The sequence below is a fragment of the Aristolochia californica genome, unplaced genomic scaffold, assembly GCF_029961685.1.
Source record: "Aristolochia californica isolate CCGP_79_NKW_82.1479 unplaced genomic scaffold, dmAriCali1.0.hap1 SCAF_6, whole genome shotgun sequence".
Taxonomy (NCBI): domain Eukaryota; kingdom Viridiplantae; phylum Streptophyta; class Magnoliopsida; order Piperales; family Aristolochiaceae; genus Aristolochia; species Aristolochia californica.
In genome coordinates, this window is record NW_027182257.1 from 3,364,416 (window position 1) to 3,390,429 (window position 26,014).

Sequence of the window (26,014 nt, forward strand, 5' to 3'; positions counted from 1 at the left end):
TAAATAAAAAAGGTCCCACCAAGTAGAGAAGGGTATGTCAAATGTGGGTTTATCTCGAGCAAGAGATTATCAAATCTATAACATCGACAGTTCCTAAAGCAAGCAGAAGACCTAAACAACAGGACAAATTCAGGAAATGCCCCTTACAGTTCCGCAACAGCAGAGACTAGCCTAAGATAAGCTTAATTATTAGGAAAAAAATCAGCCGGGAGGAAAAAAAATTTGATGAATCTTCAGAGTGTGCAACAATGATAAGTCGGCAGCTTACAAGACCGTCAGGTTCTTCGAACCAGAGGATGCAATGAGAGAGAGGATTTGTAAAACAGAAGCCATGGAACTCAAGGCAGCTTTCAGTACGTCCTGTGAACAGCCTGGTTTCACCATGATTTTCACCTGCGATGCTCAACAGAATTACTTGGATCTTCAATACCGAGCTTCAACTTCTTCATATTTTCAGACGGTGATAATACGTTTGTAGATCATATTAAAAGGGCACTTTAACTAACCTTGTCAAGGTAAGCTTGCAATTCCTTTATCTTCCCCATATAATCCTTGTCTTCTGCACAAAGACTTATAGGCTTGGAGTCGCTACCTGCTCCTGCAAACTGAAGAGGTCCTGGATTACAGTAAATATCATCCATCAAAAGCCTCTCCGCAGTTTGAAGCAGCATCCTGCGCCAAACATTTGATGTTTAAAACTTTGAGAAATGGCAAGAAGATCCAATTTGAATTTGAGTTGGTTACTGTCTGCCTCTTGACAGAGTGAATTGGCAAATGTAAAGTTTCTTACCCATAGGGTTTTCCAGTCAAATCGACTGGAGCGGGTTGAATTGATGGCTTCCCAATGGTTGAGACTCCTAGACCGTGCCCCAACCGATTCACGGTCATCATTGCCTGCCACACATAAGAACATCCATTCAGTACCGTGCCCATGAGAACAGAGAAAAGCTCAAAGAAAACTCTTTCATGATAATTGTGACTACTTGTTATTTTTAGGAATTCCCTGAATTCTTGTTATTTTTGGAATTTCTGATTAAAGAGGTCATGACGAGCTTCTTATGATAATTGTGATGTTGATTAAATTAAAGAACGATGTCTGCAAAATGGGAATCGCAATTGTAGTTCGTCATCATTCTTGTTTTTAGTTCTGCAAATAGTCCAGTTCTTACATGACAAACCTTACAATAAAGTTGAGAGACATACCGTCAATGGAGCACCACCACAACGCCACTCAGAAATAGGCTCTTTAAGGTTGGTCACTGTAGCCATGTAACCGTTAAATCCAGCTGCTATAAGATGATAAGAAACATGGCCAAGAGCCTGCGTGTATTTTACACATTAAATGTTTGTTTAACACAATTGAAGCAAATCGAAAAGATGATATATGAAGAACATTAAATCTCCTCACGTATCCATAGTCGCAATCAAATTTAGATGGTAATGATCCTCGAGCTTGATACCCGAAGAAGTGGCAAATAGAATTGAATTTCTTCCCATTGTATCTCCCATTTTTCTGTAGTTTGCAGCAACCAAACTAGAAATAGTTAGAAGATGGTCATAATAGTTACACTTCTTTCTTTATAATGAGAAATGACTCCAGAAATTTTCTGGAAATATCATTGGAATTTAGATCAAATACTCTATCTGCGTTAAATTTAAGAAATGATTCATCCTTCGTTTCTGAACTACTTGGAACCTACCGTTCGTGTGTTCATCTCTGTCTCAACTAACTGAGCTAAAAGCTTCTCGGTTTCAATCTGTCATAAAAGGTTTATGTAGGTTAAACGATTCTATGGAACAAAGAGAAGTTGTTGACAAGTGTCACCCCTAGTTTTACCTGTGACAACTGTGCTGAGTCGTCCGATTCGGGAGTCAGCACAAGCTGCATAGAAAATGTTTGTCATTGTAAGTCCAAAACATACTGTTCAACATAGACTATGGGGATCAACAGAAGATAAATTATGACAGTCCAAATAGTTTTGGACTTCAGAAATTAGAGTCGATGGGAACCAATTTCTAACTAATGGTTGAAAGAGGGGCTTACGGAGTTCTCAAGTGAACAGAAAAACTGTGATACCTGTTTCCGGATAAATGGTGGCAAGAATTGATACAAAGCAGAAGCCCAAGGTGACAATTGGGTTGAAATATTGTCAGCAGAAACTCCTTTTTTGAAGAGATTATGTATTTCCTGAATAAATGTAACTTATTAGTTCTTTCTCAAAAAAAATAAAAACATGGACACTTATTATTTGAATTTGTTCATAGATCATTTATAACTTCGAAACAAACTTCATGTTCAGGATTCAAATAGGAAATGATTCTAAGTAATCAGTAACTTAAAAATGCATATAAATTACCTGCAATAGAGCATGCACTTCAGGTATATTTTCAATTAGTCCTTCCGGTAAGAGGATAACCCCATGATATTTATCTAAGATAAAGCAGGAAATTGTAAAATAAGATATATGAATAACAATCCAAAAAGGACAGAATATTGGCTCTTCAATTGAGCACTAAAGAAAATCATGAAAAAATTGGAAATAAGTGATGATTTCATCAGACACAAAAACTGACCCGTTTCTGCCCTTGCTTCAACTGCATCACAAATTCGTTTCGTTAGATCAAACAGTGTGAGCTTCGAGGCAGCAACCTCCTCACTAAGGATGACCTTGTCATAAAACGAAAGACATCAGATTGACTTATGACAATGTCCACCAATAATGATAAAACATAGTGCCTCCTAGAAAGGATACTAACCATGTTAGGATGAGACTGGAGTGTGCATTCCAGGACAACATGAGATGCCCTTCTTCCCATAACCCGAATGAAATAGTAGTACTAAAATACACGAGAATAAAGTTTGTCATTCATACAGACTGAGCACTTTTGACAGAGTAAAATGAGAAACGCTCCTTGCTTTGCACAGATAGGACTCACTATCACAAACATATGATGGATCAGTATCTATACTCGTTTATTCTACTCCTACTCGTTGAGCTCAGATATGACCGTCGATTCATCGAAAAGATGTATCATTAACGCGTTTGAACAAGATATACAACTTCGAGGTGTATAAATTCAACTAAATAGGATTTTTCTTTTATAAAAGTTACCAATGTCCGCGGCTGGAGATTTTTCATGTTATAACAGTTACGCTAAATATATCAAAGAAGATGGGAGAAGAGAAGCTGTATGGATAGATGACTAAAAGTCTGAGAATTCACAGGCCGTACCTTCTCTGCGGAGAGAGCATCAGTGCATATGTTACTAATCAGCTGAGAATTCACCTGAAATAGATATGTGAGACACACATGAAATTTCTATACTGTAAAGGAATGCTTTCCCTGCAATGCAGCAATAAATTTATACAATGGGTCTAAACAGAGATAGTTGATCCAGTATACCTTACATATTGTATCAAATCCGACATTAGCTTCAACAAACTGGTTCTTCAGATCACCATACAGGGTAACAGGAACTCCGATTACCTACGACTCCAATCACTACCTTGATAAGTATAAGGAACATTAAGTCTTTTAATTACCCAATGTACATGGTATAGAGTTGAAGTCTTCTGAAATTATTGGGATATAGAAGTTATAAAATAACAAGGAAATGAAATAATGATCTTAGGTTGTCAGACATAAGAAATACTTTTGTTTGGCATTTTGCTTTCTCAAATGTCTCGGCAAGTTGAGCTGCATCAGTATTGGACGTAACACCTACACAAGACAGACTTAAATAACCGGGTTCCAAAATTAGAATGTATAGAAAGATATATTGATAAACAACTGGATCTCTGCGCACCTCCAACAATTACTAGCCCATCTAACTTCAATGCTTGGCATGTAGCTAATGCATTCTTCACTTGTTCAGTTGTCCTTATTTGATCCTTTGTCCTTCCCAGCATATCATAACCACCTTAAAAGTGAAAATGACCAAGTCAAGATTGATATTACTTGAAGAGATCAGGTTATTTAATGTTGATGCGGCATAATAAGTATCATTATTGTCACAAAGTTTTAAAGGTAGACGAGTGAAAAAAGGTAGACAAATACCCTGATTGCGGTAAGTGGAGACCATATCCTCAGTGATCTCAATGGATTTTTGTGAAAATAAACCTTCAGTTCCACCTGTTATTAAGAAAGAAACAAGCTTACTTTAAGGCAAGGAAAAAAAACGGATTAACAAACATGTAACGTATATTCTAATTTGCATCCTCTCAACAGTTTAAATGTAACACGAAACGTCATGAGTTTGGAACAGTATCAATCTTCAAATACATTACACACCACAAAATCCAATCAAGGTGCTTTTCGAATTGTGAGATTTCATGGCATCATAAAGCCCACAAATAATATTATGGCCTCCAGGAGATTGACGCCCACAGAAGACAACCCCAACCCTGAAAGCGGCCGTAGAGTCGTGTAAGTTTGAGCTATATTAATATATGAAGAAATTTTTGGTGGTGAACTCGAAGAAAGTAGCTGTGAGATGCCGAAGCAGTATTACATGAATCAAGATTCAGTGATATTGTAACATACGCGTACAAAATCCAGCAGTGACGTTAAAAGCAGAAGTCAAAATTTTATTGTCACGCTGAAGCTGTCGAAGGCCTTACATGGTCAAGGCTTCCACTCTTTTTGGGTTTTTCAGCTCAAAACTAAAACGGAATTGAAGAAATGAGGTAGTTTCGATCACTTACCTCATCGCTGTCGCCTCTTTTCTCCCATGAGAGTCCAAGCCTTTAACATTTGAGAAATGAATAAGTGGCTGGCGGTAAGTAAGAGGAAATGATCGACTGACTGGTTGGGCATCTGATGGATCTGGAACAGTTGCTTCTTCACCCAATTCAACTCTGACATTTATCTGTTACAAGTGATAAATAAAAATAAAATTAGTATACCTGTAATGCAGCATACAAAACTAAGCTGTGCCCATTATTTTCTCGGATCAAAGATGCGACAGAGCATAAAGTCCATAATCAGAGATCTCAGAGCTCAGATCTTTTCCTTGTGTAATTTAACATATATAACGTCAAAAATCATAGAACACCCATGCGAGAACACTATCTCATGCCATCAAGAGTTGTCCGGTACTAGATTACATCATTTACTTGAAATCATGAAATTAATAAATAGAAAAGCGCGAAGGTCTATTTAGTGGAAACAAAAAAGCTCCAATAAGAAAAGAATAAATATTCCAATAATCAATTACACGCTAACAGGTTCTAAATAATTTTTTTCACAACGAGTAAATTAAAAATCAGTACTAAAAGTAAAATTACCTGAAAAATCACCACAGATCTTCTGAAAACAAGGAGATCATGAACTCAAAATACGCGAAAGACACATCCAAGTAACACACACCACAATCGAAAACGCAAAAAAGCTTACAGATCAAACTAGAACTACAGATTTTTAGACGAAGTTTTAGTTTAGTATCAGAACCGTCAAAGAGAAGAATACGAAAGGCGGAGGTAAGAATACCTGAAGACAGCCCGGAAGTTCAGGGACATAGAGGCTCCTACTCTTCTGTAATCCCGACAATTCTCTCACCACTCCATACTCCATCCCTGTTTTTCCGACGAGAGAAACCGAGAGGACGAAAATCAGATCCGGAGGAAACGAATTTCGAAACGGAAAGATGTAGATTGGAAGAGAGCAAAACAATATATTCCTGGCCTGCGTAGAGAATATATATACGAGTGAGCCGCGGGAAAGGCGCGAGCAAACCGTAGTTTCAAAAGAGAGCGAAGAGTTCGGATTTTTATTGCCAGATGTGTCCCCAGTCGTTGGGCAGTGGGGCCATGCGAGCAAGCCGACGGAGCACGCGAAGCGGTAGTCTTAACGGGCATTCTACTCGCCATCGTAGGAGCCGACTGTTTCATCCCCGTCCTTGTCGTGAACCGTTTCGATTGAGAGGATATTTACGATTGTACCACTGGTGAAATTTTGCACCCCGTAATGGGGAGAGTTTTACATATTTACCCCCAAATCATTAGAGTTTTCTTCTAAATATCTGGTATGTAAGTAACAACCTAACATGTGTATGTCATGTTGCAATCCAAACAAGTGAAGTCTAATGATCTGAATACTTGTGCTCTAGTGCTCTAGTTCGAGTTTAGCCTCGAGTCCAAAAATTTAAATTGAGTTTTAGCTCGAACTGGGTTCAAGACCGAGCAAATATATCTATCAGTAGTATTTATTCCATTGACAAATAATAATATTAGATGTTGAGGGACCCAAAAAGGAATTGACGAAAGTAATTAGAGTAAATAATAATTTAGTAAAAAAATTTATATTAATGAATCGGTTCACGAGTTAACAAACTGAGTTTGGTATACTTAGCGAGCCTTATTTCAAGTTTAAACTCGAGTTAAGCTCAAGTAAAAACTGAATTGAACTCGAACAGTTAGCAAGCCAACTTGGTGGCACCCCTAAACCAGTGACGGATCCTTTCCATTTATATTATTTATTCTTATATATTTATACCCCTGAATAATTATAAAATTAAACTATTACGTATTAATAAATATAAATTTAGAAAAGGTCAATAAGGGGTGGTGGCGCAGTTGGCTAGCGCGTAGGTCTCATAGCTTTAAGAGTGATCCTGAGGTCGAGAGTTCGAGCCTCTCTCACCCCATCTCTTTTTCGTTTAAACTACTATCAAGAACATACCAGATTTGACAATCTTTCTCCATTTTTGTCGCAGACCAAGCCCTTTTCCCAGAAATTTTGCTCCTAAACCTACCAGCAGGCAACGGGATTTTCAAGATCGTTGGAGATTATAGAGAAAGATCAAATTACATCAGGTGAGATCGATTTGTAATCTAAATCTGTAAAACGAGACAAACTGACGGAAGATAAGCAACAGTCTCCTCTGATTAACGACAACTTCCATTGTTTCCTTGCTGATCCGCAGCACTTTCTACAGTTAAACAGCTCTAGTCTGTGAATAAACAATCTTCATCGTCTTCTCCCTGTTCTTTTCCATTTTTGTTGTGATCCATCTTTCTGTGCGATTTTAGTGGTTGACCATGCGGGCTCGAAATAAAAAAGAATCTTCAGTATCGTGACTCCCCAGTTTCAATCAACAGTCGTGATCGTAAACCACCCACCATTGGAATCTTTCCAGGGACCTTTCGGCACCCTCAAAAGAGCCAGAAATTTCATGAGACAGATCCGTTAAGAGGTCCAATTTCTGTAATTTTTCGCCTTCCTTATATTTTATGCTTTTTAGTTTACTTCATCCATCAATGATGAACAGTGAGATGAGATCAGAAGAATGTCTGGGTTTAATAATCCTCCCTTCGAAGATTTTAGGCCATTAATGATTGTTTGAAATGAAAATTATTGCTCTTTGTTACATTCGACATTGAAATAAGAATCGATTGCTAAGACTAGAAAGAATCTTTTTTGGGAAGATTTATAACTTCCACTTGCTTTAATCAATCAATTCGATGCTTGATAATCATATAATTGTTCGGAATCTTCACCTTTCAAAAACGAAAAGGCGAAAAGACAAACCAAATGGGGTCGCCACATTGAACACCACTCATCATCGACCTTGAATCATGTTTCTGTTTCTGAGAAACATCGAAGGCAAATGACGCTTCTTCTTTCTGAGAAGCCTGCATGTAGGCTGTAGCAGAAAGTGAATTTAATGTCGAGAGAATTTTTTTTTTTTTTTAATGGCGAGACGAAGGGGTTAGATCAAAGCAGAGCTCTTCGGCGAACCAGCGAGATTTAAAAATTTAAAGATATCATATGATAAGGAAAAAGGCTTATCTTTTTCCTTTCGCCTCCATCAGTAGGACCAGTGCCGCATCTTCGTCGCTGGGTATTAAATAACTGGGTGTTCTTACAGTGTTGGGATTATTCAATTCGATCGATCGATCGATCAACGAATAGGCTTACCCTTTTCATACTGTGGAGAGAAGGATTCGAGACAAACGGATATATGATCGCCGTCATCACTGTCCCACTCATCGGACATTAATTACTGAGCAAAGACTTCGAGCAGAGAAGATGCGACGGCTCTTGCTTCTACCCAGGAGAGCTCAACCGTCCATGGCCTCTGCAATTCGAGGTGGCGACAGCTTTATCCCTGCATTATTGAAATCACAAGACCGTCTTCTCAACAGAACTTGCATGGCTCTCCACGGAGAATTAAAGCGATGTGACCACCGATCGCCGGCTGCCGGACTGCGGTGGCGTAGGAGAGCCAAACAGACCCCACACATCTCAACGACTGCTCCCAGAGTGGGAAACGGGGTTCCTCTTTAGGGGAAAAAGACGGTCCCGGAATCAACCGCCTAAAATCTCGATTCCTGCTGATGCAGACACTAATGTGTGTCCGATAGAACTGAATTTCTACTGCTCGGAGTCACCTTCTTTCCGTTCTCTTAATATGCGGTGTTAACGTTTGCTGGGAGATGCAGATAATCATGTGGAAGGGAGATATTTCAATTCTAATAATGGAAGTAGGAAGTGGGGAAGGTCCTATAGGGTCTCGTTCGTTTTGGGAGAATCTTCTGACAGTGCCTCTTCCGGCAACGATTCAAGAACTGGCGGATTTGCGATCTCGTTTTGATCCGATAACCTCCTCAATCTCAAGATCACATGAATACCCATCTCTACAGTTAAACCCTAACTTCTTCACGGTTTTTGTTTCATTTAGAGTCTGAGTAACGGTGTCAGACTGAAGCTGAGGAGAGAATCCGAAGCTGGACGTGCAAAGAGGCAGTGACATCTCTGCACAGAAAATGGAAAAGAACGAAGAAGAAGAAATGCTTCCACGAGTAAAACTTGAATAAAGGAGACGCATTTACAGTGTCTACTGAATGTATTTGAGTCCACAAACATACAAAGGTTCTTCGTCCAAACTGGATTCCTAATTTTTTGCAGAAACACAAACCCAATTTCTCCATCACAAAAACAAGGACCCAGTAGTACAAAGGACGGAGATACCAGAAACGGAAAAAAAAAAAAAAAAAAGGAAATTACAAAGACCTCCATTGTTTTTTCTCGAAAGTGACACCGACACCCACCTCAATCACAGAAGCGTTATTGCCGCCGTTTTAGATATTGGTAGATGCACAATGAAAGGAACTCCGACACTGCTTTCCACCAATAAAAAGAACCACAACAATCACCAGAACACCACCTCTGTAAATGATCTGATGATGGGCCTTCATGTTCTCCGGCAGCAAACCATTACTTCTAAATGAAACGGAAACAGACTTAGAAGAAAGAAAGAAGAGAAATCAGGGCATGCCAGTCATTTTCTTTAGCAAAAGGAGGTCTGTGTAATTTCACCCAAGAAAAAGCAGGAAATTTTTCTTTCTGTTTCGTTACTGTCTTTCACGGTTCTGTTTTCTCTTCCTTGGCCATCCCTTCCGCGACGGATCTGAGCTTCTGTAGATTAAGCTTCACGACGGTGTCCGCAAACATCCGTGTATCCTCCTCCGTGTTCCCTTCCGGCACATCAACCACATACGACTCCAAAACAACGCACCAGACTTTCCCTTCCCTCTTAAACTCGTTCACGCTCGTCATCGACTTGTAGTTCCTCAACCGATGCTCCCCTCCGATGATGCTGAATCCCGCAACGTGATGTTCGTCGTCCAGTACATCCAGCCTCTCCGTGCTGGTACTCGCCGGCAGCCCGGAGATGACGTTGACCTCCCTGAGGCACCCCACCACTATCCGATCGCCCTTGAACGCGCAGCTCTTGATGAAGTGTTTGTAAACCTGTGGCCTGTCGAATTTCTGGACGATGGACCAGACGGTCTCCAAGGGGGCGTGAACACGCTGCGCCAGGAGAGAACAGCATTGCCCCGTCTCCGCCATGCTGTAAGTGTGGTAATCGCTGATACAGGTCTTCAGCTCCTCGAATTCTCCTTCCGTAATCCCGCTCCGGACTGGGTACTCGAAATCCGCCTTCGATTTCGATGTCTCCCCGTCTTCCTCCATCACCGCCGAATCCCTCCGCGCGAGAGAAAGAGAGAGAGAGAGAGAGAGAGAGAGAGAGCGAGAGAGAGGGAAGGGACGATACTTATTTTTATTTTCACTGGAAAAAAAAATAAAGAAAAAGGGGAAAACACAAGCAATAATAAGGATATATTAATATATTCCTTTTCATTATTAAATAATTAAATAATTAAATATTAAAATAATATAATAATTTCTGTCTCTTTCGGTCCTTTCAATTTCTGGGGTTTTTCATGGGGCATTTGGAGAGCTGTCAAGTGGGTGATGTGGACGCTTTGGCTCGGACTAATTGTGTTCTGGCTCATAGCCGATCGAGCGCCGAGTCAGACTAGTCACGTACTTTTCTCACTTGCACGAAACCCCCACGCCATTTGAGGCCCATGTGAGTTGCTTCCCTTTTGGGCCCACAGCAACTTCGCGGGCCCGTTTTTATGTCAACGTCGTCTTCTTCCTGGGAGTCGTTTACCAGACCTACCAGATAACGTGCATGGAAGAACGGAGGAAGGAAAGCGAAATCCGATCGAAAAAAAGAAAAAGATTGTAGGCCGGCGGCCGACAATTCGGTCGACACTACTTCTTTTTATCCACCTATTGACATTGGAAGACAGGTATTACACGGTCAAGAGACAAAAGTGAGAGGCTTTTGACTGTCGTAAGCGGAGAAAGGTTTTATTGTCTGGAGTTATCACCTTCCTCCACTGAATCCGAACCCTTTCCTTGGCTTAGTAGTATGACTGAGAGGTCCGAATGGCGAACAGACCCGCCCCCACTTTCTTTGATGAAGATCGAAACTGTCTGGGTGGATATCAGGAAAGGAATTGTTTCCATTTATCAGTTAGGGATGATCATCTCGTCTGCTCCAAGGGAGGTTGCTTTACTGACTTGGGACATTGACAAGGAGGGACATCGACTAACGTGGGTAGTAGAGGGTGTCGAATTTGAGAGAGGATTATTTGTTAAGGAATAGTCCACGTGGATTAGTGAGTATAAATATATTAAGCCTATTAGTTGGCAAAGAGATTTCTTAGTTGGTTAGTTATTTTGGGATGGACATTGGTATTTGGTATTTTTTTTCTCCTTTTTCTTCCCCAGTCGCACTTTTCCCGCCCAGCCTCCCCCACCGCCCATGCTGTCATTTTTTACTCATGGCTCCTGAAGATACTCAAACCACTATTTCTAATGACCATGATCTAACCCAACCTCTTACGGTGCTCAACATTCACAATTCTGTCAAACTCATATCCACCAACAATCTTTGCTGGAAGTTCAAGATGAAAACCATTCTTGTCGGTTATGATCTATAAAATTTTGTTGATGGTTTCTATTATGCGCCCTCAGCCACAAAGACTATCAATCCCGAATACCAAAAATGGTAATCTCTTCCTCTTTCCTTTTCTTCACATGATATCAGAGCCGGGACTCCACCCAAATTATCTATTTGTAGAACTACAAAAAAGGGCCTACACGTGAAAGGGAAGATGTAAGCTACATGAACTCAATGCCTCCAAAACTTGACTAGGAAAACTCTACTCCCACAACCACTACCACCATCACTATGATCAAACAAAATTGGGAAGGTTGGGAAGGTGCTCTCCTTTTTTTATCAATGGAGAAGGGTCCCCTACCCTCTCCCCCACCTTGTGGAGGTTCTTCACGATAGAAGCAAGAATTTTAAGCTTTTTCTTTTCCTAAAACTTGCAAGGGCCTTAAAAAATTTTAGTTAAAGACTGATGATGATTTTGTCAGTTCCTCCCATGGAAGGTGGAGACCCAGTCAATTTGGGCTTTGCAAGCCGCTTAAGGATTTGGAGCTTCATCAACACTAAAGACATGATGATGAAGCCATGGACTTGAATAATGACGAAATTCCACCATAGCCTGCAACTTGCCATTAATAAACATCAAAGAAAGGGTGAGGGGGACAAAGCTTGCGTGGTTCCCTCCCAACTCCACTTGTTCTTGATTCCTCTCTCTATATTAGTTGCCCTTCCATCGTTCATTATGGGAGCCAAAAGTTAACCAGCTTTCGCTGCGATTCGCCTATTCTTCTAATTGACTTTGAATCCCCTAAAATGGAAAACCGAATCATTCAAACTGTTTGCGTCTTTTATGGAGGAATGGGATCTACCCAGTACTCTGAGAGGCGATAGCCCTTCTTCTCCAATAAGACCTCTTTGGAAGATTTATTGACTCCTATTTGTTATTTACAGGATTAGATCAAACTTTACAGAGAAAATTCTCTCACGAGAACGTGAGAGGAAGATGAAGAGGTAGCTATTCTCAAAAAGAAAAATCACAAACGGGACTTAATCAAAAAGCATATTTTAACATTATATCGTAAATCTTTATAGGAGAGATTCTTTCACTAAAAATTCTCAAGAACAACAAATCCTCGGAGGTTACTCTCGTCCTAACCTTGCAAAGACGGTCTCATCGAAGAACACTGAAAGAAAGCGATTTCAATAGGGATTTTCGTCGAATTTACTATGATTTCCTGAACATGTTCTTTAAGAACATCTACAACCCATTCGTCTTGTTTACAACCTCGTCTTGGCCATGCAATGGCTTCACCCGGAAAATGTTCAGTTTCGACAAGGTGAAAGTGGTAGACTACTGTGCTGCGGTAAGCATAAGTTTTCTTTAATAATGAAATTAAGATGAGGGAATTCATGTGAATGGAGAGCTGAAGATTGATTGTATGGAATATCGATTGCCGGACTCAAAAGCCATGGAGGTATACGGGCAAAGAGGAGAACATGCAGAGGGAAGACATCAAGATGTTGGTGAAGACATAGTGGGACATTTACAACGAGGAGTCCTTGGAGAGACACGGCAGGGTGCCGGAGCCTACCGGTGTGCGGCCATGTCGGAGGCCGGAGTTGTTCACTGTAGAACAGCGCTATCGGCGGCGTAGACGCCCAGGGTCTGATTTGGTAGAATTGTTGGGGTCCTCAAGCATTAATGTTGGATCCCAGGAGCTACGGAATCTCCTCCATTGAAGCTTCTGGGAGAGACTGTCATATTGAGATTGTCGTATTGGGTCTGGTTTCGTCCTCGACATGAAGTTTCCTTACGGAAATCCTGAGAATGAGCGGTAGCCCATAAGCTACAGAATCTCCTCCATTGAAGCTTCTGGGAGAAACTGTCATATTCAGATTGTCGTATTGGGTCTGGTTTCGTCCGGGACTGTTAGGATCAGGTAACCGGTTCCTTGTCTTTGTTTCTATTGCATTCTATCTCATTGTATCACAGAGTTTATAGGAAAAAGAAAAGATTGTGAACATTCTACTTCCATATCTGTCTTATGTTCATGTATAAATTCTATTATACTTATGTCATTTTGATGTTCAAAAGTCCTATTTGTGTAAAAAGAAGTCTATTTAGACAAAAGTATTTTATTACATTCATTGATAATCTTACTGTTTCTCTCAAAAGATAGGTAAGAAGTCTTTGATGTATTCCAATAATTTTTAATAAAGTAAAGGTTTAATTTTCTTCTAATATTCATGTAGTGTGTTCTAAGAGTACAAGAAACATACTAAAAGAATGCTCAGGTCTGCTCAAACCGAAATCTAACCTTTCAGGTTGTTTTGTTTTATTCTGTGAAATGCACCTGAGTTAGGTCTCACCATGCAGTGCCATGCAAGAACTTCTCCATCCAAACTATGTAAGAAGAGACAGAGAGGCTGAATCAACGAGCTTGATCCCATTCGTTGTCATCAATCCAATCACCATAGATTCTACTGATCTTGTCCGGCCCTTTCCATTTTTGAAGAGGCCTCTGCCCCTGTCTCAGACTAACTCCAGTAGATCTCTGAGAAGAAACACCCATGTAAATATCTACTGTATGAGGAACTGATGTACTACTTGCAACAACACCGTCTGCCTGCGTCTTTGAAGCTGCTCCAGCCTGCTTCCCATCCACTGTAATTGTTGAAGAATCTCTGCCCTCCTCCACAAGTCCACCACCATATCTATGAAGCTCTGTTGTCAGATTCATGAAGAAAACATAGAAAAATTAATTCAGAGAGTACTTACATTAAGCATTTCACCCCTCTCATTTGACACTCAATTTTGCTAACATTACTGGATAGAAACAAAAGCAATATTCTTCATCCAAAGGTAAATATTTTGCTAAATTAGCTGAGTGTTGAATTTACAGATGAGGTAAACCAGAAAAAAGAGACTAGCATGCAGAAAGGCCAGGGGAAATCCATCAAGATTCTGGCCGTCGGGTGAAGATCCACCTGAAAGTATGCTGTCCTTGTTTTTTTTTTTTTTTCAACTACATTTACTGCAAACTTTTCTCTGAGAAGTACCAGAACAAATTTCACAGTTCAGAGATGTCAAATTCTCTAATTCCCAATGTTTACCAAATTGAACAGCTTTACACACAAATTTTGTATCAAAGTACCTCTGGTACTCAGATACGTTTTTAGCAAGACGAAATTTGCCACACAGACAAAAAACCCAAAATCACACTGCAGAGGCTGCTTTTTTAAGATCACACTTAGAAAAGAAGCCCGAATCTTATATTCTGTAAAATAACTGGAAGCATATTCATGGACAAGCACATGAAGCTGGGAACATGAAATTCAAATCTAAAACTTGTTTACAAAATTCAAATCTACAACAGAAAGTATGTTCACAAGCAGATGCAACTGAATAATTCTAAAAGCTCTTCAAGAAAGGGTTTTTTACAAAATTGTTGATTGATTGAAGGTTGAAGGTAAAAGGCTAGGCTTTTTTCATTAATTTCTGTCATAACTCTTATGGTTAATGGTTACTGCTGTCAATTGAACAACTTCATATAATATTTGTGCCCCTAGAGGGTTGTTAGGATTCTCTTACCCTATTCTTGCCTGTGCATGCCATACAAACACTGTTTGCCTGCGTCATCAACATCTGGGCAGACATCAGCCCTTATTAACCATTTTGAATGCTTTTATTTGTGGATTATTGGAGTGTAGAGGTGTCATCTACAATTGCAGTTTAGTCACCCTAATTACTCGGTGGTGTGTGGGACGCACCTGACCTATGCAAGCTAATCTGGGTTTCTATTAATACAGATGATTCTAAATTATATTCCAGCGTGTGTAGTGGAATTTTTTGTTGAGAATTACTGAATGGCCAATTCCGGTAAGGTAGTTACACCCTCAAAGAGTTCAGGGAATTCTGTTTCCAAGGAATCACATACTATTCAGATAACCTCTACTAAACTCAATGAGGCAATTATATTAATTGGTCTAGGGTTGTTCAAATGTTTCTTAAAGCTAAGACGAAGCTAAAGTTTCTGAAAGAGGTTCCTCCATTCCATCCTAATGATGATTGAGAAGTTGAAGATAGTCAAGTTATGACTTGACTTGTTAATAGCATGGAGGACAGTCAAAGTGATCAGGTTATGAGTTGTAACATTACAAGATCTGGGATACTCTAAAAGACTATTTTTTTCACAAGAAACTAATTTGTCACGAATCTATGAGCTCTATGCAAAGTTCTTTGGTATGTCCAGGAATGAGAGAACAGTCACTCAATATTTTACAGAGATGAGGAGCATTTTGCAAGAAATTAACACCTTTCATCCTTTTACTACTGATGCAACTGAGTTCTGGAAAGAGAAAAATCAGATTCAAGTAACTCGTTTTCTAGATGGATGTAGACCATAATATGACACTATACGGGCACAAATATTGGCTGATGATAGTGATCATAAATTGGAAAAGGTTTAAAACAGAGTTCTTCGGGCTGAAGGAGTAGTGAAAAATGGTAAAACTACTACGAGTTCTGATTCTGCTCTACACATTTCTTCTTCTATTTCTAGGTCTGAATTGTCTAGAGGAGGACTTGGAGGTAGAGGACATGGCAATCACAACACAGGACAAGGTAGAGATTGTGCAGATAGAAAGTGTGTGCAGTGTGCCAGATCTAATCACTTCTCAAATAAATGTTGAAAATTTTTTGGAAGCTAATTCTAGTGTGTCAGTGGACAGTGGAGAAGTGGTTAACAGTGAATAGCATCATCTGGGAGTACCCAGGAGACACTACAGATGATACTACAGCAGTTGAGTCAACTAGCTTTAGCAACTACTCCAACTTCTCAAGCCTCCTGAATCCTCTAACTGTCAATACTACAATGACAAGCTCAGGTATGTCTGCACTTCATATTTCCTATCTTCGTCCTAAGTGGTAGATTCTAGCGCGTCCAGCCATATGTCAGGTATGTCTTCCATTTTCTCAAATATGTCACCATCTTCATCTCACAAATTAGTTTCCTTGGCTGATGGTTCTAGGGTTTGGTATCTCTTTAACTTTTGTGATGTATGTTCCAAAATTTATTATCAATGTATTGTTTGTCAGCGAAATTACTCAGTTACTTAATTTCTCAATCACATTTTCCATCTCACCGTGTACTTCAGGACTTGCAGACGACGAGGCAGATCAGTTTTGAGCATGAGAGTGACTGACTGTACTATCGTGATGTTGTTCCAGAAGAGAAGTTCGATGCTTTACAAGCTACATTATCTCCTTATGGCATTTGCGCTTGGGACATCCGTCAATATTCAAGCTCCATCAATTTGTTCCTACTCTTCCTTTTGGTACATCGTTTGACTAGGGAAACACCACCGTAGTTCATTTCCACTAAGTAGTCGACAGAGTCATCACCTTTTCCTTTGGAACATTCAGATGTATGGGGCCCATGTCAGGTTTCTAGTCCTTTTGGTTTTAAATATTTTTTGACTTTCATTGATGATTATTGTCGTGTGACTTGGGTGCATCTTCTTCAAAGAGAAATCAGAAGTATTTGATATATTTCTCAAGTTTTGTGCTGAAATAAAAATACAATTTAGTGCTTCCTTTCTTATTTTTTATTCAAACAATGACCTTGAATTTGCTAATAGTAGATTCTCCACTTTTTGCAATATGCATGGCATCATTCATCAAACCTCCTATGTGTACACTCCACGGTAAAATGGAGTAGTAGAGCTAAGACTAGACATTTACTTGAAATTGCTCGAATACTTTTATTTCAAATGAATGTTTCAAAGTCATTTTGGGGGATTTGGTGCCTACATCTTATTATTAATTAATCGAATGCCATCTTCTGTGTTAGGTGGTCGCATTCCTATGCATTTGTTAAAATCTAGGAGTAAGCCATTCGATGTATCCCCTCAAGTTTTTGGCTCAAACTGCTTTGTTTATTGTGTTAGTCCACATATTGATAAATTCTCTCCTCAGGCTATTGGTGTTCTTTCTTGGGTATTCTAGGACACAAAAAGGTTATCAGTGTTATGATTATATGTCTGAAAAGGTGTATGTTTCTGCAAATGTTATCTTCTTTGAGAGTACACCTTATTTTTCATCGTCTGAGGAACTCACTTCTGAATACAATATCTATCTTTAAGCCTCCTTTACATATTCCTATTCTTGATGTCCCTAGTACAAGCACTACTCAACAACCACAAAAGCCATTACAAGTGTATCAAAGTTGGCATATGTGTGTGCAATGCTCACTAGTGAAGAGAACAGAACAACTATCAACAACACCCATCCTCAATACCTATAAATCCTATGGTAAGTGACCTCGATCTTCTTGTTTCTCTCGAGAAAGCTAAACAATCTTGCACTCAACATCCTTTATCTCGTGATGTGTCATTTGCTTCTCTCTCTCTCCGCAATATCGATCTTTTGCCATGTTTGTTTCCAATCTCTATTCCCACATAGTGTGCAGGATGCCTAATGCAGGAGAAGCCAAGTCGGATGATGCTGAGTTGTCAGATAGCACGTTGCTGGCATTGAAATACCTCAAGTTGATAGATCAGCGCAAAGAGGGCAGGTAATCGGATCTTTTCCCTGAACCCGGGTTGGGCCAGAATTTTGAGGGTTTGGGGTTTGCCTTCTTTCTTTGAGCTATGCAGCCCGGCTTGTCGGGGGCGTGAATTTTTTTGTTTAAGGCTCTGTTCTGTGAACAAGGCAGATTATTATTGGATTTGGAAATTTTGTATCGAATACCAGAGAAGGTTTTCTCTGTGTTTTAGGGCATACCTCTTGCATTCTTCCCGTGGATCATCAGTTGGATTCGCCAGCATGATAATCGCTATCTTGTTCGGCGTCAATGCCTTAACTTCCCCAAAGTGGGAAAATGTTATAGATGCCTTGATTACTCGAAAGACATGGTTGTTGATTGTAGATGGGTATGTACAAATACCATGCGAATGGAACTATGAAACACTGTAAAGGTCGATTGGTGGCGAAGGTATACTGAAACATGTGGTTTTGATGTCTTAGACACATTCTCACCAGTTGCTTGGCTTAGCATTTTTTGGATTTTGATATCACTAGCAGTTAATCAGGGCAGGTCCTTATACCAGTTTGATATTAAAAATGTGTTTTTAAAAGGAGATGTGAAGGACGAAGTGTATATGAAAAAACTCCAAGGTATGTTGCTCAGGGAGAGAGAAGTAAAATGTGCAATTTTCAAAAGGCCATTTATGGTTTGAAACAGAGCCCATGTGCATGGTTTGAAAATTTTAGTAACATGATGATGTTGTTTGGGTTTCTCAAAAGCCATAGTGACCACTCTATATTTATTTTGCGCATGCAGATTGGAATTGTGGTTTTAGTGGTATATGTTGATGATATTGTACCCACTAGGGATGATATTGAAGGTATCAAGGATGTGAAGAATTATCTCAAACAGCCTTTTCAGACTAAGGACCTTGGTATACTAAAATACTTCTTCGGGATAAAAGTGACAAGAAGTAAAAAAAGGTATGATTTTACCTAAGATAAAATATGTGATTGGTATGTTGAATGAGTATGGTCTATTGGGAAATTTTCCGCCATGGAGGCATTAGGAAATTTTCCAGGAGATTTTAGAGATTACCACATTATTTTCTTGTATTTGGTCTCACATTCCGAGATCTGCAAATTCGGCAGCAGATGTGCTTGCCAAACAGGGAGCATCTCTTCAACATCTTGTTGTTAGGGATTTGCTCCCTATCTCTTTGTAATTTTTCGCCTTTTTAATGAATTACATCTTTATAAAAAAAAAAAAAAAAAGAGGTGAATTAGGTGTTCATCAATGTAATTTTTACTTAGTTTTATTACTGTTTGGAAGCAGTAAGAGAGATAGCTAGAGTAGGGGCAATTCTGTCGTTTTCTCTTGTAATAACTTAAAGCTAATATAAAGAGATTAGGGGTCGATCTTATTCCCTATCCCTGACAATTTCTTCAATGTCTCTTCCTCTCCTCTTCCTCTTCTCTTTCTCACTTCTTCCAAAAAAATTTCTTTTCATTATTTTACAAGGTTTTTAGCCACAATTAAGATCTTCGAGAAAGAAAAATGTAAGAAAATGAGACAAGCTTGAAAGCAGAGTATGTTGTTACCATTAAATACATACAGCAAACTCGGAATCCAAGCTAAAGCCATGAACCCATTTTGAAACCGTGAAGGCAGAGTTCTTGGAGTGTTAAGAATAACTTCGTGACCAGAAAATTAAGGTATCTTGGTTTACAATATTCAGAAAGTAAAGCAGACTATTAAGGTTAATCTAAGATGGATAAATGGAACCAAAAGGAGAGTTTAAATATAGCATACCTCCTAGGCCATGAGCAAAATGGCACTTGCTCCCGAACGGACAGTACCCAGTAGTCTCCCACTTGTTGCATACTCTAGTTTTCCAATTTGAAGGCTTTTGATTCAGGCCATTCCCACTGGCACCATAACCACTGCCGACAGTGGGACCCAAGCTTATAGCCACACTTTCCCGAGCTTTAGAGTGCTCATCGTGCAAAAAAGTACACATATCTCCATAAGGGCATCCCTCATCAGTGTAAAACTTCTTGCAGTGGCGGCCTTTGTAAGATCTCTGGGTCTCCCCAACCAAACCAGAAGAACTCAAAGAAGGTATTTGATGTTCCTCTCTGGGTTCTATGGTTCCCCGCTCCTCATCCTGCGCTGCAATAATCTCTTGCCAATTAGGAGGAGGTTTGCGCAGTTCCTCTATCCCGTGAGCAAAATTGCAATTAGTAATGTACGGGCAAGTCCCGGCACGAAACTTGCAACAGAGTTTTGTCTTAAAGAACATCTTGCCAATGGCTTTGGATCGACTCCCAGAATCCCTATTCAACTGAGAATCTGACTGCGAGTTCCTTGTTTTTTTATTGGACGGCTCGCTTCCGGAACGAGTTTGGGAATGCCGTCCATCATAATTCGAAGTAGAGAACGTGTCAGCGGAGGTTTCTCCATTCCAAGCACCGTAGTCTTCTTCAGTTGCCCACATTGCCTGATCAGCTACTCCTGGAATCCAGATGTCAGGACCCGGACCGGGCATTTCTGGCGTCATCTGCCCAATATTGCCACCTGAGAACCCTACTTCTCCACTGTAATCCATGGGCGGCCAACAGAAAACCAACCACCGAAAATTCAAAACTGAGGGAGGCCAGGACAATCAAAAACCCTAGCTCAGACTCGTAATCAGCAACAAGGAGTAAAACCGCTAATTCTTTTAAAGACCGGAAATCCTAATTTAGCAGCTTACACTACCAACAGAGAACAAGTGTACGAAATTCCAGAAAATCCACGAAAACGGAACCCTAGAATTCAATAAACTCTACCAAATACACAAAGAATATTTACTATACAACAAATCAACCAACTCACGAACAGAGTTACGTGAGCTCAGAGCCCAGTAACTTATCACGAATAAAAATGAGAAGCAAATCACTAAACACCCCCTAAAACCAATCAGTTCATCGTCTTCCAAAAACTCAACGACAGCGACCCACCAGCTCACTGACCGTACCACGATTCACCGTGAGCTTCAAAAGATTCCCAGAAGATGAAAGCAAAGGTACGACATTACTAAGATCGAACATAGCTCTTACTTCCCTCAGAGGTTGAAACAGGACGAAATCAGAAATTTAACCATAAACGAAAAAACGGGAAAAAGAAGAGAAGAGAAGGAATTTGCAGGCAGCAGAAATGGAAAGAGGGTTTTAGATTTTCCAGCCTGCGTCCAGAAGAGGGAGAATGGCTAGGATCTGTGCTCGCTTTCAATCGGAAATCAGAAAAGAGGGACGCGGAGCAATGAAAACGGTAGGTAATACTAATAAATGGAAGTCTACAAAAGAATTAGATTTTGGAGTTGATGTTTAGTTCTAGTAAACCTTCACCACGTGTCGAAAGGTAATCTAGTCTAAATTCGATATGGGTCCCACTTCAACACTTGAAAGTGACTCCAAGTACGAAGATTTGAAATGCAGCAGAGGTTGTCCCCCAAAACCTGCAAAACCATAACATTTTGCATCGAAAGAGAAAAAGGTTTTTTTAGTGAAAATATCTGGGGAGACTTTCTCCATTGTAGAGGCAAATACACTTTGTTGCAGCTCAACAATTAAGTTCATCCAGGAGAGTTCCTCAAATCGTCACTCTTACTTCGTTGGGGTGTCCGATATCCCTTTCTTCCCCACCTCCATTAGCTTGCAGATCAACCCCATAATATTTAATAGCATGTTGTGCTGATTTGAATCTGGAGAATTGAAATTGTTCTTACGCGGTGTTCTTCAAAAAAGGGCCAGAGAAAGAAAAGGATCCTTCTTCATGACACAGACAGAGCCTCATCTCCAGCACGTCTGCTGACAACTCGATGCAAATCTCACAAAAATATGATTTATTTTGATTTAGTGTTGACGATTGGGTTCCAGAGCTGGCCGATGCTTGCAAGACTTAGAGAAAAGTTGAGATTTCAGATTACAAAAGATTTGCTTTTCCTGGACATTCAACAAACATAAAAAAATGAAGAAAAAAGATATTCCAGCTGACTACGGAAAAGATTAAGTAGTTTTTTCTTCTACTAGCAATGAGAAATGTACAATAAATACAAACTGAATCACTGAATCAGCGATATGAATAAATCTGGTTCTTCCTCTGAGTCGTTAGAGATCCGAACTGGAGAAGATTTTGGATCGTTCTTTCTTGTAAGTTATTGACTCGGCCAACTTAACAGCATCTTGGACCCCAAGACGAGTGCCCCTTTGGCCAACCACCACTGATGCAACTCTTGAAGCTAACATACCCATACCCTTCACGTCTGAGGCTCCTCTTAGAATGCCATACAGAATACCTGATGCGTAAGCGTCTCCGGCACCGCATGTATCCACGGGCACACACAGAGTAGGGGGTATATACAGTGCTTCACCTTTCACACCGATGTAGGAGCCCTTTTGCCCATCAGTAACAGTGACCAACGGCACAAAACGGCTCAGGTACCTTGCTGCTGAATTGGGACTCTCCTTGGAAGAAAATCTGCAGAAGGCTCTCGCCTCATCGCTGTTCGCAAATACAATATCCGCATAGTTTCCAATGATTTCCCTGGGGATAGAATATCCATGCACTTGTGATTAGTTATATGGGGTTGTCAGTAGGATAGACTAAGACTGCACTAGAACTTTGATATGGTTTTACCAAAAATGGTCATATCGCTTCTCAATGCATGATACATCAGATGCTGTAACAGCTACCAGAGCACCATTCTTATGAGCATCCTCACATGCTTTCACAATTGCTTCGGCCGTATGCGGGAATTCAAATAAATACCCCTCAACCACAAGAATGTTGGTTTTGGAAACCATGCTAGATAAGCACGAGTCATGATTGATGGTAGAAGACGTACCCTGGTGAACAAAGAAGGAATGATCTGTAAGCATGACATGACTTCAGTCTTGAAATAATACACAGCTTCCCAAATTCTGTCTGTGCTCTTTTCTGTTTCATTTTGACTCATAATGAAGGTTTAGAATGAAGGAAATCAAAAAAACACTAGATGGCGGATTCCCAATAACCATCTTAACTGTTTCCATGGCAGCCAATAAAAGAAGTTACCAGGTATTATGAAAAAATTTCTGTTTTATTTGTTCCAATAGTGAGGATTTCGAACGAAGGAAATCAAAACAATAGAGATGGTGGACTCCCAATAAACATCTTAATTGTTTCCAAGGCAGCTAATAAAAGAAGTAATCAGGTTATATGAAGATTGCTCCAGCTCCAACATGTAAAAACTTCTGAGAGAGCACTAACCTGATATGCAAGCATTGTCCGTTGTGCATCAGGAGTTGTCAGAACTATAACTGTTCCAGTTGTTCCATCCTTGACCGGTGTAGAGAGAAAGTGCACATTTGCCCGTCGCAATTTTGCCCTGAAAGTAAACAAAAAGTGAAGTATTCTCCAGATTCTAGTTAGAAGCAGCATTGTATCCATCTCAATTACTTCAGCAAACTCAAACCTAGATTGACAAACTTCATGGATGATCCATTTGCAAATGAGGAAGCTTCAAGATACTAAATTCTTCATCGTTCGTACTGTTCCCTAAAAACTAAGAAGACAATGAAAACTACGATAATACAGGTAGTTCAAATTATAAACAAGTTTCTAAGATGAGTACTTCACCACAAAAGTCAGCAATCCTGTTTCTTTATCAGACCTATGATAGCTTTCTTGTAAAAGTTATTGCCTCTTTCCTACAAATAACTTAAGAACCAAGACTATGCATGGTGGTTCCAAATAAAATAGATGGGACACAGATGATGATGATGATGCAAGAGATGGCAGACCTGATTCCAACAGAACCATGAAGGTAAAATAACAGGTAAAGTTTGGAGATGATTCTTGGATTTCCATGGTCATTTTAATTGGTTCTAAGAATTTGTCTTTTTTAAAGAAAAACAAACACTTTCACATCATATATACCAAATTCCTAATTTTCTGATTAAAAAATCGTTGGCATATTTGATATCCTCAGTTTTATAATTACATTCATAGGACTAAAGTACAAGGCATAAATTCCAAAAGTTCTTGTGATTGTACTGAGAAGTTCAACTACGCTTTCAAACAGGTGTCCAGTTATAATGTGTACCTGTAAAACCCACCCAAAGGATCACTCCCCACACTTCCAGCCATGGCTACATTTAAGCTCGGTCCTCCAATGGCAGACCCTCCAAGTCTTGCCAGAGCAACAAGAGTGTTCGAAAGAGATCCTCCTGCAGCAGCCTTGTAGCTTCGGCCATCCATGGCTCGCAAGATCCTACCCCTCTCCTCATGATTAATGATTTTCCTGGTCCCTTTTTCTATACCTAAGCTCTCTAAAAGGGCATCATCAACCATGCCTGAAAAGTCAACCTGGAAGGTGAAAACTCATCAGTTTAACCATCATCAATAATTGATATTACAATTTCATTGCAGAGGAACTTTGAACGCTACCAGTCCATAGGGACACCAATGCTCAACTTCAAACATTTCTTTCAAAGAAATGGAATGACTGACCAAATAAGCTAATTCTCATATAGATAAATATAACCTGCTTCAACAACTGTTAAAAAACAGAGCAACAGACCAGGAGGGAATAGGTCTTCGGGCTTGGAGAAAGATTAAAGACTCAAAACTGTCGCAGACCCATATAGTATTCAAAATAAATTTTAAAGTTTTCCTTTATTAATACCAGCAAGAGATAAGATACTACGAAATCTGAAATTCAGCTGTCTACAAAATTGAAAGTACTTCGAACAACCATTAACGGAATTGACAAACAACCATACTGAAGCTTTGGCATATTCAAGAGCATAAAATTTAACATACTCCTCACAACTAGTTCAGAGAAGCGAAAAGGTTATGCAAGGATGAGATGAAATCCAAAATTGAAGACAATAAACAAAAAATTAAATTAAATTAAAAAAATTAAAAAAAAAATCCAAGCAGCCAAATCAAAGAAAAGAGGTAACCGCACCATAGCCTGGCCGAGACCCAAAACATCCCATCTCTCAGGCACAACTGGCCCCATCACTTCTCCTTCCCCATCCTCCTCCTCACTTTCGATTCCCATCCCCTCTTTCTCCGTCTCTCCTTCCCCTCCAAATCCTAAAACCCCAAATACACTACTTCTCTTTACCTTCACAACTTCGTTAACCTCTCGTCTCCACCTCCACAGAAGCCGTTCTTCTGAACTCAATGAAATTCCAGTCCTCCGACAACATTTGGAAGAATAAATACAAGATACGGCATGGCCAAAAAGAGGACTGTTCGAGATTTTCGGGAGTTGGTAAGTCACCTGACCGCCACTGAGGAGGAAGAGAGCCATTGCCGCGGATTCCTGCTATGGAGGAGGATTCGGCTCCATTGAAAATTGAGACATGGAGCCTGGATATGGGTAATACCGGTTATCCGCTATTTATGGAATTCTAAATTCCCAAAAATATCCCCAGTGTTCGTGGCAGACATTTTTGAAGAACTGCCAGAATTGTAGCTTCGCCGAATTTGGGCCTAGGCAGAAAAATATACTTTAAAAAAGAAAAACCAGAATTTAGCAAAAATAAACAACAAAAACCAGATTTAAGATCAAAATCCAAATAAAGTATTCAGTTGCAAAAAATTGGATATTTGATAAAATGCCTAATGAAATGATAAAAATAGAAATTCTAAAAAGAAGAAAGGAAAATAGAAAAACAGAGAAGATTGACGAGGTTCCCACGGAGACTCGAACTCGGGCTATTAGATTCTATTCGTATTCACCCCCCGCCGACTGTTGCCATCGTAGCCACATGCCCCGCACACGGAACCACAACACGTGACACTCACGATTCCACCGCACAATTTCTCATTTCCCTTAAATTTACTATATTACCCTTAAAAGTCGCAAAAAGCTTCCAATCCTCGCGCGTCTTCGTAAAAGCGAAAGTCCACGTTAAACAATTCACCACGTTTCGTAGTCTATCAAAGTGAACCGACTCTCGACGAGGCTGGCACGGGTTGAATTAAATGGAACCCGACCCGATCCGAGTTTGACCAATTCGATTCAAGTTATCCTTCCATCGAGACCCATTTTTCATCAATATTGCATTTAAAATAATATTTTATTAAAATTAGATATAAATTTTCACAAAAAATTATTATATATTTTTTAAAAAATTATATTATATTATTTTTATCTGTAAACCTGGCTTAAAATCTATTCATGTAAAAAGAGATAT

At 39.7% G+C, this 26,014-nt stretch overlaps 4 protein-coding genes and 1 non-coding gene across 6 annotated transcripts; 1 reads left to right on the top strand and 4 right to left on the bottom strand.

The window, feature by feature from the left end:
* Positions 1 to 127: 127 nt before the first annotated feature.
* On the bottom strand, positions 128 to 5,573 carry LOC137934501 (pyrophosphate--fructose 6-phosphate 1-phosphotransferase subunit alpha-like). Its single transcript, XM_068778881.1, has 19 exons — positions 5,490 to 5,573; positions 4,706 to 4,869; positions 4,293 to 4,405; positions 4,059 to 4,133; positions 3,808 to 3,921; positions 3,655 to 3,722; positions 3,405 to 3,488; positions 3,234 to 3,287; positions 2,758 to 2,838; positions 2,575 to 2,668; positions 2,358 to 2,431; positions 2,078 to 2,188; positions 1,838 to 1,882; positions 1,701 to 1,757; positions 1,409 to 1,513; positions 1,204 to 1,320; positions 791 to 894; positions 507 to 672; positions 128 to 393 (listed from the first exon to the last, which is right to left on the bottom strand). Exons 1-19 carry the CDS (start codon positions 5,571 to 5,573, stop codon positions 265 to 267), a joined length of 1,839 nt encoding a protein of 612 aa, XP_068634982.1. The 3' UTR covers positions 128 to 264.
* Positions 5,574 to 6,559: 986 nt separating this feature from the next.
* On the top strand, positions 6,560 to 6,645 carry TRNAM-CAU (transfer RNA methionine (anticodon CAU)). Its single transcript is given in 2 exon segments — positions 6,560 to 6,597; positions 6,610 to 6,645. It is a non-coding gene; the product is annotated as a tRNA-Met (tRNA).
* A 2,159-nt stretch (positions 6,646 to 8,804) lies between these two features.
* On the bottom strand, positions 8,805 to 10,040 carry LOC137934593 (abscisic acid receptor PYR1-like). Its single transcript, XM_068779030.1, has one exon. The coding sequence runs from the start codon at positions 9,975 to 9,977 to the stop codon at positions 9,366 to 9,368; it is 612 nt and encodes a 203-aa protein (XP_068635131.1). The 5' UTR covers positions 9,978 to 10,040; the 3' UTR covers positions 8,805 to 9,365.
* A 3,417-nt stretch (positions 10,041 to 13,457) lies between these two features.
* LOC137934658 (zinc finger CCCH domain-containing protein 56-like) lies at positions 13,458 to 21,095 on the bottom strand. The gene is made up of 2 exons (XM_068779111.1): positions 19,593 to 21,095; positions 13,458 to 13,978 (listed from the first exon to the last, which is right to left on the bottom strand). The coding sequence occupies exons 1-2, from the start codon at positions 20,386 to 20,388 to the stop codon at positions 13,686 to 13,688; spliced, it is 1,089 nt and encodes a 362-aa protein (XP_068635212.1). The 5' UTR covers positions 20,389 to 21,095; the 3' UTR covers positions 13,458 to 13,685.
* Positions 21,096 to 21,689: 594 nt separating this feature from the next.
* LOC137934539 (uncharacterized) lies at positions 21,690 to 25,194 on the bottom strand. 2 transcript variants are annotated; one of them, XM_068778942.1, is made up of 5 exons: positions 24,775 to 25,194; positions 23,908 to 24,170; positions 23,073 to 23,190; positions 22,461 to 22,669; positions 21,690 to 22,367 (listed from the first exon to the last, which is right to left on the bottom strand). In XM_068778942.1, the coding sequence occupies exons 1-5, from the start codon at positions 25,123 to 25,125 to the stop codon at positions 21,932 to 21,934; spliced, it is 1,377 nt and encodes a 458-aa protein (XP_068635043.1). In that variant the 5' UTR covers positions 25,126 to 25,194; the 3' UTR covers positions 21,690 to 21,931. The 2 variants fall into 2 exon arrangements, with proteins under 2 accessions (XP_068635043.1, XP_068635044.1); XM_068778943.1 differs by having other exon boundaries at positions 25,096 to 25,185.
* Positions 25,195 to 26,014: the final 820 nt, after the last annotated feature.

Excerpts from the sequence above, each read along its gene's own strand:
- LOC137934501 (XM_068778881.1), bottom strand. The coding sequence starts at position 5,573 with ATGGAGTATGGAGTGGTGAGAGAATTGTCGGGATTACAGAAGAGTAGG. Across the intron at positions 1,883-2,077 it reads CACCATTTATCCGGAAACAG|CTTGTGCTGACTCCCGAATC; the intron begins GTATCACAGTTT and ends TTTTCTATGCAG. Across the intron at positions 895-1,203 it reads GTGGTGGTGCTCCATTGACG|GCAATGATGACCGTGAATCG; the intron begins GTATGTCTCTCA and ends TATGTGTGGCAG.
- LOC137934593 (XM_068779030.1), bottom strand. The coding sequence starts at position 9,977 with ATGGAGGAAGACGGGGAGACATCGAAATCGAAGGCGGATTTCGAGTAC.
- LOC137934658 (XM_068779111.1), bottom strand. The coding sequence starts at position 20,388 with ATGGATTACAGTGGAGAAGTAGGGTTCTCAGGTGGCAATATTGGGCAG. Across the intron at positions 13,979-19,592 it reads TTTTGCTCATGGCCTAGGAG|AGCTTCATAGATATGGTGGT; the intron begins GTATGCTATATT and ends ATCTGACAACAG.
- LOC137934539 (XM_068778942.1), bottom strand. The coding sequence starts at position 25,125 with ATGGCTCTCTTCCTCCTCAGTGGCGGTCAGGTGACTTACCAACTCCCG. Across the intron at positions 23,191-23,907 it reads CCTTTGGGTGGGTTTTACAG|GGCAAAATTGCGACGGGCAA; the intron begins GTACACATTATA and ends GTTTACTTTCAG. Across the intron at positions 22,368-22,460 it reads AAGCGATATGACCATTTTTG|GGAAATCATTGGAAACTATG; the intron begins GTAAAACCATAT and ends TTCTATCCCCAG.